This window comes from Danio rerio, chromosome 18 (genome assembly GCF_049306965.1).
Source record: "Danio rerio strain Tuebingen ecotype United States chromosome 18, GRCz12tu, whole genome shotgun sequence".
In the NCBI taxonomy this organism is placed as follows: Eukaryota; Metazoa; Chordata; class Actinopteri; order Cypriniformes; family Danionidae; genus Danio; species Danio rerio.
Window position 1 is genome coordinate 47,242,013 of NC_133193.1, and position 12,269 is coordinate 47,254,281.

The following is a 12,269-nucleotide window of genomic DNA, read 5'->3' on the forward strand; positions in this document are numbered from 1 at the left end:
GTTATTTTGACATTCAATAAAGACGTTGATATTTGGTTGATTTTAGGTTGCATTGATGACCAAAATCCAACATCGAGCCAACATCTTAAGCCAACGTCATATTGACGTCAAATACTGATCTTGATTCGTTAGATATGGCAACCAAAATTCAACATCTGATAGAAGTCATAGTGGTAATGTCCACTCAATGTCAAGCTGTAACATCATTAGATGTTAATATTTGGTTATTTTAAGGTTGCGTTGGAAATTGACCAAAGTACAAAGTTCTGACTTCAGCCCGATGTTCATTTTCACCCAAAATGCAATGTCCCATGATGCTGGGATACATCAATCTGACGTCACGTTGATGTCCTGTGGCTGCTGGGATAGTTCACCAGAAACTGAAATCTCATTTACTCACACTTCACTTGTTTAAACTGGTGTGAATTTCTAGCTTGAAACCTGTAACCATTGACCTACATAGTATTTGTTTTTTCTACTATGGATGTTAATAAGGTATATGCGGAAGTATGCTAAAGGACTTTTAATTTGTCAGTAACCTGGGTTAAGCCAGCCTGATCTCACGAGGAAACGTTAGTATTTTACGTTTTGTCAGTTTAGTGGCTAATTCGTACGAGTTCAGTCGGGCAAGAATCGGCTTCATCCGCAGGAAACCGAGAAAAAAGTAAGCATTGGTCACTGAGTCACAGGAGATGTTGGTTTATATTGTGTCTTTATTACTTTGCATTGCATTGCATTGCATTGATGCGCTCAACAGACAAGACTGTGATTGGCTATGATTGTTATGGCTGGGCGGTATATTGAGTTCAGGGGATATATCGAAATGATTTCCCCTACGCGATCCTGGGTTATCCAATATCATTCATATCGATATGAGGCCACACGTGCGCATTCTGCATGAAACAGACAGCCTGATTTCACGAGGAAACGTAAGTATTTTACGTTTTTGTCGGTTTAGTGGCGAATTCGTACAAGTTCAGTCGTACGAAAATGTACAATTTAAAAAAGGAGGCGCGGCACCTAACCCCAACCGTCATTGGGTGATGAGCAAATCGTACTAAATTGTACAAATTAGATTGTACGAATTTATATGAATTAGCCATTAAATCAAGAAGTTACTAACTGCCTTGAGATTGCGTTGGTTAAGCACTTCCAGTGTACTGTATGCCATTGCAAAATCTGCGCATTTAAGGTCTGTTTTCTTTAAAAATCAGCGATCTCCACTGGCTGATTGATATCCAATATAAAGTGGATCTCAGATTGTACAAGAAACACTGCATTAAATTTCATTTTTCCCCGCCAAGTCTTCAGAATATGATTGTTTGTTTTACCTCAGTATATTCAATGGAGCTTCTGCGCTAACCTGCCGATTCTGATGGGCGCGTGTGAGTAAACGGCTTTTCGTCTCGCTTCACACTTGAGCAACTAAATGAATGCAAAGTCTGTTTAACTGAATGTATTGTAATTACATATAAAACTGCATAAAATGGAAGAAAAGTCAAATTAACCGGAAGTTTATCAGTATGGGAAGAAACACTAGGGCCGCATATACCCTATAGTTACAGGTTTTAAACTTTCTTCAAAATATCTACCATAGAAAAAAGAAACTGTTAAATATTTGGAGCCACTTGAGGATGAGTAAACAGATTTTCATTAGTGCTTGAACTATTTCTTCAAACTGCAGATAATGATGTACTTGACATACCACAGTAGGTCCTGTAGTAGGAGTCCCTCAAAACGTCACCGCACCCAAAGTCAATGAGTTTGACCTGGAGTGTCCTGATGTTGATGAGGAGGTTGGAGGGTTTGAGGTCGCGATGGAAAACCTTGCGCTGGCAGCACACCAGGATAGCCTGAATCACCTGCCTCATGACTATCTTAGCCAAACCCTCACTGATTTTATCCCCACGATCCTTCATGTAGTCCTCCAGATCCTGACAGGGAGCGGGATACTCAAAAATCATGACGAAATGGTCACTGTAGTCCTTCCAGTCCAGCAGCTGGATGATCTCCGGGTTACTGCCCCCTTCATTCGCCATCAGCGTGAGGACAATCTCCAATGGAAGTCTCCTTCCCTCTGGATGCTAAAAGATAGACCATTGTTTTATTAGTATACAAAGATGTAAGCTGTTTATCAAATAAGTTTGTATTGTTGTGTTGTATGAGATGTTAACACACTGTAATAAGCGATTAGTTGACTTAACCCTAACCCTATAATTATTAAGCAAGCAGACTATGTGCATAATTAATAGAGTTAGATCAATGGGTTTACTGATTTAAGTTAAATCAATTTGTCGCTTTAAAGGCAACAGATTTACTCACTTATTCAAAGTAACTAATCGCTTTTTACAGAGGTGAAAACATTCAGTGCATCATACTTACATAATATGTTTTCAAGTGGTCGGCGTTCTTGTTGACATATTTCACTGCCACCTAATCAACAGAACACAAACATTAGCTGGTGTGTAGACGGCACATTGTTCAGTGTGTTAAATCTGAACAGACTTGATTGTGAAGCACAACATAAAGGATCCGGATAAGACAAAGCAACAGCAGCTTTTCAATTGTTTTTTTGTTGTACTTACACTGAGATTGTCCTCCAAACGCTTCGCTTGATACACCACACCAAATCCACCGACTCCCAGCTCTCTGCCAAGCTGGTAGTGGCTGAGGATGTAGTCTGAAAACAGATCAAACAAATGCAGTTATTGGGACGTTTTAGATATTTGAACATTTCTCTTTAAAAGAGGAAGATGGGCTCTGATGGATATCTGTTATGTCAGTACGTAATATGTACAGTATATATAGGCCAAATGCACTTTTATGTTAAAATTATTCTGTGCATCTTGATATATTTAGAGGTTTGCACAAATGCATTGTATTGTGTGTTTGTAAGGGTAAAATGCACTATATGCAGCACTAAAACATACATTTAAAAAACCTACAGTGTGTTTTCAGCAGGATATATGCGTGCTGCCTCCTATTTAAAATATTTCTTAGATTTTGCCATGGCCTTGAACAGTTCTCATGTTTTTTTTTTACTTTATACAAATTCATTATTGAGCAAACATCACTAACAAAAACCATATTAGTCATTAAATAACATTTACAGTCATTATAAACGATCTTTACAATGCCTTCTGATTCCTTAAAGCAGGGTACATACACATTTTTACAACTAAAATTCCATGATTTTTCCATGACTTTTCCAGGACATTCAAGTAAATTTTCATGACCTAATATTTAATGTAATGTCTATGTATACATGGTAAATAATAATCAAAAACAATGCACGTTAAAATGCATTATAGCATATCACATATAACACACAACAATCTATTTAGTTTGATTTTAGTTTATTTTTTTTATATCTACTGTATTTAAAATTCACTTAGATAATACTTACACATGGCAGTTTCTTAGAGGCCTATCCCACATCTGAAATTGAGACTAAGCCAAAAGAAAATTAATGAATGATTGAATGAATGAATGAATGAATGAATGAATGAATGAATGAATGAATGAATGAATGAATGCTTACGCAGCATTCATAATGTGAGACCATGTTTTTGGCCAAAGACAGACAAGAAGTAAAGACAACTAACCTATATTGAAGTTTACAAATATTTGTTAAACTAATTTCCATGACTTTTGGGGTTTTTCTAAAACTTTTCCAGGCCTGGAAAAAGCTGTGTCAAAATTCAATGACTTTTCCAGGTTTTCCATGACCATATGAACCCTGTTAAAGGAATAGTTCACCCAAAAAACTGACTATTTTGTCATCATTTACTCACCCTTCACTTGTCACATACCTGTTTGAGTTTCTTTCCTTCAGTTGAACGCAAAAGAAGATATTTCAAAAAATGTTAGAAACCTGTAACCACTGACTTCCATAGTGTTTGAATTTCCTATTATAGACATCAATGGTTACATGTTTCTAACATTTTTTAAAATATCTTCTTTTGAAGGTATAAACTCCTAAAAGTACGGAACTACTTGAGGGTGAGTAAATGATCATTTTTGGGTGAACTATCCCTTTAAAAGAAGTCTGGGTACATTGAGAAAAAAGATTCATTGGATTTACTCAATTTTTTTCAAGGTAACTGGTTGCAAACTACTTATATTAGCTGAATCTCTTTTTCCAGGGTGCAAATCAGACATCTTTCTCATATACAGAGCTTTAAGGAACTATATTAAACTAAAGAATGTAACATGATGAGGTCATTTACCATCACTGGATCTTGGTATCCGCATGGAGTGGTGTTCACACTTCTGCTGTTCAGCAGCTCCCTTCTGTTCTTCAGCTTTAGGAGCTTTACTCTTTCTCCACCATTTCTTTCTCTTCTCCACATTCTCAACCTTCTTCTCCTCCACTTTCTCCATCTTTTTCTGCTTCTCCGCTTTCTCCATCTTCTCCTCCTCAGCAGCACTGACAGGAGCCTCATCACTTGAACGAGTCTCTTGTTCCTCTGTGTAAATGCTGAGATCCAGAGATATGCTGAGCTGGAGATCTTCAATTGAGGCGACAGAGGAATCTATTAAAGACAAAAATTCAGTCAATGCAAAATATTTCATTTCTAATATAATCACTTTAGTTTCAGTGACATTATTTTAATCGCTCAATTCAGTTTTGACTATAGAGATGTTATTTACTAATCTAAATATATACAGCAAGGGTAAGAAGTAAGTTAACCTGTATCTTTATCTATATGCTGTACATTATACGGAGTTGAAGGCAAAATTATTGGCCATCCTGTGAACTCTATTCTTTTTTAAATATACGTAGTAAAGGCATTTTGACAGTGTTTTATATTCTGGAGAAACTCTTATTTCATTATTTTGGTAGAAATAAATGCAGTTTTGCAGCGTTTTTAAGGTCAATATTATTAGACCCCTTAATAATTTTTTTGCGATTGGCAACAAAACTGCTGTCCAGTGACTTCCCAGCAAGCACAGGACATCAACATGACGTCAGATTGACGTTAAACCCCAACCTCCTGAGGACGTTGCATTTTGATTGTAAATTAAAGTCAGGTTGACATCAGAACCCAACGTCAGGCCGACATCAGTGTCTAACATCCAACCTAAAATCAACCAAATATCAACCTCTAATGATGTTACAGCTTGACTTTGTGTGGACATTACCACTATGATCAGATGTTGGAGTTTGGTTGCCATACCTGATGAATAAATTTGACGTCAATATGATGTTGGTTTGCGTAAATATGTGTAAATCTAAATTAATTCAGTTTTAAAATTAATTACAGTAATTTTATTGACTAATATGAAAATGTTATTCAGATTTAAGTACAATGCTGTTTGTAAAGTAATATTTTCTGTCTTTTAGTAGATATATTATATGAGAGACTTGCTTTGTTAACCAAATAAAGTGAATCTATTTAGATTTGCATTGTAAACATTAAATAAAAGTAAAAAAAGATATTATTTTTTTATTTCCCATATTAAGGTTTTGGTTATGATACTCCCAAAGTCATTCTGCAAAAATCAGCAGATTTCTACCAAAATTTTCCGCAGAAATAGCAAAAAACATCAGCAGATTCCGTCTGGCCCTACTGATGGGACATTAAAGGGATAGTTCAGTTTCTGTTATTTTTATTTATTCTCTTGAACACAAGAGAAGATATTCTTAATAATGTTGGTAACTTGTAACCCATGATGTCCATAAGAAAAACAAATACTATGGAAGTCAATAGTTAGCAGTTTCCACAATACTTCAATACGTCTTCCTTTGTGTTTAGCAGAACAAAAAACAAACTGTTTTGGAGAGTTCAAAGAGAGTGAATGATGACACTTTTTTTGGAGTGAACGATCCTCTTAAAACATGAGGAAAAGGCATTAAAACTATACGCTTTTACAGTTATGATCCTATAAAACTAATTGCTTTTGAATTATTTAAGAAATCATTGACCTGAAATGGAAATCTGGGTAAAAATGATGTCTTTCTTCTGCCACAGTCGTGTCACTCACCATCACTGAATCCTGCTGTCGTCAGTTTCTCCTGCACTTCAGAAGTCGGAGAATCAATCTTTTGTTCTTCAGGTTGTTGAGCTTCACTCTCCTGCTCTCGCTTTGAGCTGCTCTCCTGATCTCTGAAGAATCTTTTCCACCACTTTCTCTCCTTCTTCTCCTCAGCAGCGTCAACTGAAGCCTCATTACTTGGACGCGCATCTTATTTAAAGATGACAGAAGAGTTTATTAAAAACAAATAATAACAGAGTAATACAACACATGCGGTCTTTTTCCATTTCAGTGTATAGTGACTGTTTTAAACACTCATTTCAGTTTGGACATCAAATGAGGGCGAGATAAGTGTCAGAGAATTACCCTGTATCTTATGTGTTGTTGGGTGAGTCTGTCACAATAATCAGTGTGTGGACGTATTTTACAACACATAAGCATGACATCAATCATTTTTGATAATGTAATATATATCGCCCATACATAAAAAAAAAAATACTAGCAACATATTAGCTGATTGTGCAACATCTCTATCTTTATTGGAGGTGTCGTACGGTTAATTAACACTATAGTATTTACTATATAGTAATTTTCATGTAAGTGTCTGACAAATGAAAATAGATCTGCTAGCAGATATCACAGCCTCTGATACTCTTTACCTTGAACCTTTTGTTAACATTTATTATTATTTATATGTTTAGGATATGCGTTTTCACATTCTGATTTCCATGTCTGATTTTTAAAAGGTCTATAATTAAATGAAATATTCTTAAGAATAAAATATGTGTTCTTTGGAAGAGTATATTTGCATGTGATGATATATTGTCATTCTGGCATTATATAATGGCATAAAATGGTATAATATTCCAAATATTGTCATGTTATGACTTTCCCTCGTCTTTTTCCTGCTTCACAAACTTACTCAGTTGTTGCTGATGACTTGAGCTGCTCTTGTCTTGTCGTTTAAGACGTTTGAAGAAGGAGGAAACTTTCCACCATTTTCTGTCACCGGCATCAACAGGAGTTTCAGCAGGTGCAGTGGGGTGGGGTTCCTGCACCTGGACTTCTACCAATGGATGAACTCGACTATTTCTAATTAGCCGCATCGTTGAGTCGCTAAAACAATCGCAAATTGTAAAACAGTGAACCAGCAAATTTAATCTGCAATTCACAATTACACCAACTGATGGAATTCCGAGCTGCGCGGCTTTACATTCTAGAACGAGCGTTCTAAAATTCACGTCACGAAGCTCGCGTCATTACTAACAGCTTGTTGTGTTTCAAATGTAACAAACATTTTTATCTAAATCTTCTGCAAAGAAATCGTATTGTTTCCATTGGGTTGCATTAATTAATGATTGACACTGGAGAAAAGCTTGGCTGTTGCCTCTTACATAAACACTTTCTTCCTAATAAAAATAAAGAAATCCACTTTAAAATATTGCATATAAGGTAAAGAAAAAGCTTGTTGCCATTTAAAAATTTCTTTCGGGAAACAACTACTATTTTGAATTAGACATTTTCTAATATAAAAGTTATTAAAAAAATATCTAAGATACTAATATTACCAAGTACAGTTTTTAGAATTTGTTTGAGACTGAGTTGTAAGATGTAAGATGAATTTAAGTAAAGCAGTTTATTAGAGATGATTTTCACAATCACATTATAATTATGCAAAAAAACAGTCCCTGAAGAAGAAAGAATTTCCTGATTAGTATAAATCTCACCACTGCTATTTAGTAAATCTGAAACAAAAATAATTTTCTTGTCAAACCAGTCTTTTTTAAATATAATTTTGTTTTTGAATTGTAAAACTGGCTATGATACACTCGATAATGCTTTAAAGTTGATCATTTTACTTAATTGGGAAGTTTTAAATACACACGGCAAATGTAATGTCTCCCTCTTATTTTTCTGTAAAGATTTTAAAATATTTTCTAATTCATTGACTTCAATAACAAGAAACCTATAAAAATTTCTCTGATAACCTCACTGAATAACATTGACATGTTGCATTATATTATATTGTTAAATGCTTATATTGTTGTTTTTTAATTCAATTTAATGTTGTATTTGACATGTCTGTTATTCAGCAGAAGTTTAAGTTTGCAGTAATTTTATTTTTTAGATAAGATTTCTAAAAATAATGGGTAACATTTTAGAATGTCTACTGTACTTATTTATTAAGCATTAGCAGCTAGTGAATTCATTATCTGTTAGGCATTAACTACATTAATACACGTTAGTAAGCAGTTTACAGCTGCAGCTACAAATGCTTTATTCTTGACATTGTATAATTTGCATAATGATTGTACTTTTATACTTTGTTAATGATACTTTTTTCATTACTAAATTAAGTATTGCATTATTTACAAATTATTTGTATTTAAGAGTAGTTGGTGGTTCTCCTGCTGCAAAGCAAGCCTGTCTAAAACACACATCTACCTTTAAAAAGGTCACCATGCAATTCCAGAGGGGCAAATTTAACCAATAGGTGAGGTAAGTGGCCGCTTAGGGCCCCAGGAAATCTAAATTAATTCAAATTTCATATAAATTATACCTGTAAACTGCAGATGAAGTCAGATTTGCAATTTTTTTCTTCTTTTTTAAATATTTCCTAAATGATGTTTAACGGAGCAAGGACATTTTCACAGTATGTCTGATAATATTTTTCCTTATGGAAAAAGTTTTATTTGTTTTATTTCAGCTAGAATAAAAGCAGTTTTTAATTTTTTAAACACCATTTTAAGAACAAAATTATTAGCCCCTTTAAGTTATATTTTTTCTCAATAGTCTACAGAACAATCGTTGTACAATGACTTGACTAATTACACTAACTAGTTAATCTAATTAACCTAGTTAAGCCTTTAAATGTCACTTTAAGCTGTATAGAAGTGTTTTGAAAAATATCTAGTCAAATATTATTTACTGTCAACATGGCAAAGATAAAAGAAATCAGTTATTAGACATGAGTTATTAAAACTATTATGTTTAGAAATGTGCTGAAAGAAATCGTCTCTCCGTTAAACAGAAATTTTCTACCATATTTTTGTGGTGAGAATTAGAAATACAATTTGAACAAAATTAAATATTATTGAATATAGAATCAAATATAATATTATTATAATAATGTAAAAAAAAAGATATTACAAAACAAAATATCCATCATGGAGCAGTCCAGCAGTCAAATTTATAAAAAGTACATTTATTAATATTAGATGTAAATTTATTTCAAGAAAATAATCATTGAAGATGTAGAGACTGCATTCATTAAAATGTCGGAAAGAAAACTGAGTGGTATAAAAAAAAACAGCAATATAAATTAAAATTAAATAAAAGTAGAAAGGCTACATTTCAGGACTTGGGCCCTGTAAAGCTGGAATTGCTTAGGGCCCCAAAATCACTAAATCTGCCCCTAACACATTATCATTTTGCATTTTTATCTTGTGGTGGCAAGGTGGCATAATTGTTACCACTGTTCGGGGTCGGTTGGTTGTGGGGAGTTAGCATGTTCTCCCCATGTTCTCATGAGTTTCCTCCGGGTGCTCTGGTTTCTCCCACAGTCCAATGACATGCAAATTAGGTAAGCTAAATAGTCCAAAGTTAATGTGTTTGTATGGGTGTTTCCCAGTACTGGGTTGCAGCTGGAAAGGCATCCACGTACAACATAAGCTGGATGAGTTGGCGGTTCATTCCACTGTGGTGACCCCTGATGAATAAAGGGACTAAGCCGAAGGAAAATAAATGAATGAATCTTTATATTGCATATAAACCCATATGAAATTGGGCTCCAACATGATTCTATTCCTGTACAAACCTATCCTGCTCAAGAGTGAATAAGGGCCGGGCTGCACAAGGCTGAGCTCTTAACAGTGAGAATATCTGGACAAGCACATGAACATTTGGAAAAGTCTTCACTGAGATCTCGTCCTTGAGCAGATCTCGCTGAGCACTCCATCATAAACGTAAAGGATTTTACTTTTCCTCTGAGTTTCTCATTTATCTAAGCAGCAGACGCTCCTCCTGATTGTTTCATATGTCAAAGTGTCATCAAAGACCAAGGCCTCAGGAAGGAAATGTTGTTTTATTGGTTTAATGTTGTTGAGTATCAGAAAGAATTACAACTGGCCTTTTGGGCGTGTTTGCAAAGGCAAAAAATACTACAGACAATATAATCATTTCAAAAAAATGCATTTGTAGAAAATGATCAGTAAAATATTCTGTTTTCAGACCTTAAATATTATTGTAAATCAATTTATGTAAATATAAACATTCAGTTTATCTCAAAAAATATTTAAATTACTTGTGAAGCACTTTGGGAGTATGGCCATATTGTCACGGTTTTTAGGAAGGGAAAGGGGCGAGAACTCAGGTGCAGGGAAAGTGATGGATTTTTATTAATAGTAAAATAAAATAAATAGCACTAAAATAACTACCACGAGGGGGAAAACATTAACAAAAAACAATTAAACAAGCAAACTGGGCTGGCAGGGAAGAACTGGGATGGGGTGCGTTTCCCAAACAACGACATAACTTGCTGCTGAACTATCATAGTATGATGCATCGTTTAAGAAAAGAATGATGTAGTGACGAGTGTTTCCCAAAACCCATAGTTTCTCTGTCGCAGATCTATCATTTAAACCACGTTAGTTATAACGTAAAACGCCCATAAAGATGCACTATATGGGGTGGTAACAACCTCTTTAGAGAAGAACTTTTGTTTTACACGCACACGCATTTAAATAAAATCCAAAATTAGTTTAGGTAAAAACATGCACTCGCATATTAACTGAAATGTAAATGGCACATATGGGGCCTGTGTTTGCATTGCTAATGTTATTGAGAATATTCCATATTCTATTCTAAAACAAAATCACTTACAAAAGACGTATTCTAATATCATATATAAATTATACAAATAACTAAATATTGAGGCGATTGTTTTAAGAAATGAAATTTAATATTTATTATTTATTAGGAAATAAAAAAATCTAACTTTAATGATACTATAAATAATGATGATGACGATGATGATGATTATTATCATTAAGTAGGATATCGTTTATTTATTTTTCATTTTTTGAAGAGTCTACTTTTACAATTTGACACATGCAAACCTCTACAGAAATGTTCTAACCAGCAGGCCCATGTCATATACAGCACAGATACTTAATAAATAACCCACTACAAGTTAAAAGCATTAATGTATGTGTTACGGGTCCCGGCCGCGGAACTCGTAGGCAGATTAAAGTGCCTGAATTATCAGGAGAAACAAAATCACAAGAAAACTTCAGTGTCTTTCCTCAGGAGCAGCGTAGTAGCATCTGAAGTAAACACAACAAGTATGACCATGGTAACCCACAGCGCATGCTTTCTCAACTGTTGATGTTATTTTGTTTCAAACCCAATCATTAGTAGTGATAATAAATGACTTTTACAGTATATACATAAATAAATAGATACATTAATGACAAAACAAACATTACTACTGTGGATACACAATGGTGTATCACGTATGCTTTTTATTTTCACAAGCTTTGAAGACGTAATGTTAATTCCCCTTTTAAATAATAGGTCACCTATAGCTTTCGTCACGAACCACGGCTGATTTCAAAATGACATCAATGTTTTCAAAGTGCACTGCAAAGGGAACGCAATTATAAGCATGAAGATCGCTAAAACTGAACTGTAAAAATACTTTGAAAACGAATTACACCAAAGAGAGACGACTTTAATGCTCTTTTATTTTTAATCATCCCAAGTTTAAATGTTAGAAGATTCTAAACTAATAGGGCAGAGGGGGGGTAAATGGGAATAAAACACAGCCAAGAACTATGTTTCTCACAGCTCCAGAGTTGTAGTTGCAAGCATAGCAAGTTTGCGACGCAGTTTGCGAATGTTCATTGGAACGATGGATTTGGGAAACAGCAAATCACAGAACTATGCTTGTAATGACAACTTGTGACCTTAGTTGGCTAACAAATGTTTTCGGAAATGCACCGCAGAACAGGACTGGTCACGACAACACAAGATCCTGGAAAAATGACGAACTGGCACAGCAAACGTGATTACGTTATTAATCATTACTAATCAGGAGTTGCCACAGCAGAATGAACCGCTAACTTATCCAGCATATATGTTAAGGGCAACAGATGCCCTTCCAGCTGCAACCCATCTCTGGGAAACACCCATACACACACATACACTAGGGCCAATTTAGCTCACCCAGTTCCCATATAGCGCATGTCTTTGGACTGTGGGGGAAACCGGAGGACCCGGAGGAAACCCAC

The 12,269-nt window shown here is 34.8% G+C and overlaps 1 protein-coding gene and 1 long non-coding RNA gene across 3 annotated transcripts in view; one reads left to right on the top strand and one right to left on the bottom strand.

Moving 5' to 3' along the window:
* Positions 1–2,959, top strand: part of LOC137488334 (uncharacterized) — a 22,461-nt gene extending 19,502 nt beyond the window's left edge. The window contains exon 3 of the long non-coding RNA XR_011007357.2: positions 1,685–2,959. This is a non-coding gene — a long non-coding RNA (uncharacterized lncRNA). The remainder of the gene's footprint in view (positions 1–1,684) is intronic.
* pimr179 (Pim proto-oncogene, serine/threonine kinase, related 179) overlaps positions 1–8,801 on the bottom strand; it is a 10,992-nt gene extending 2,191 nt beyond the window's left edge. The window contains exons 1-6 of one of the 2 annotated variants that reach the window (XM_068214936.2): positions 6,902–8,801; positions 5,989–6,189; positions 4,230–4,535; positions 2,586–2,680; positions 2,383–2,433; positions 1,706–2,084 (exon numbers count right to left, since the gene is read on the bottom strand). In XM_068214936.2, the coding sequence (XP_068071037.1) occupies positions 1,706–2,084; positions 2,383–2,433; positions 2,586–2,680; positions 4,230–4,535; positions 5,989–6,189; positions 6,902–7,085 (1,216 nt within the window). In that variant the 5' untranslated portion in view covers positions 7,086–8,801. Of the gene's footprint in view, positions 1–1,705; positions 2,085–2,382; positions 2,434–2,585; positions 2,681–3,406; positions 3,451–4,229; positions 4,536–5,988; positions 6,190–6,901 lie in introns of those variants that run through there. The other variant, XM_073929602.1, reaches the window with a different exon arrangement.
* Positions 8,802–12,269: the final 3,468 nt, after the last annotated feature.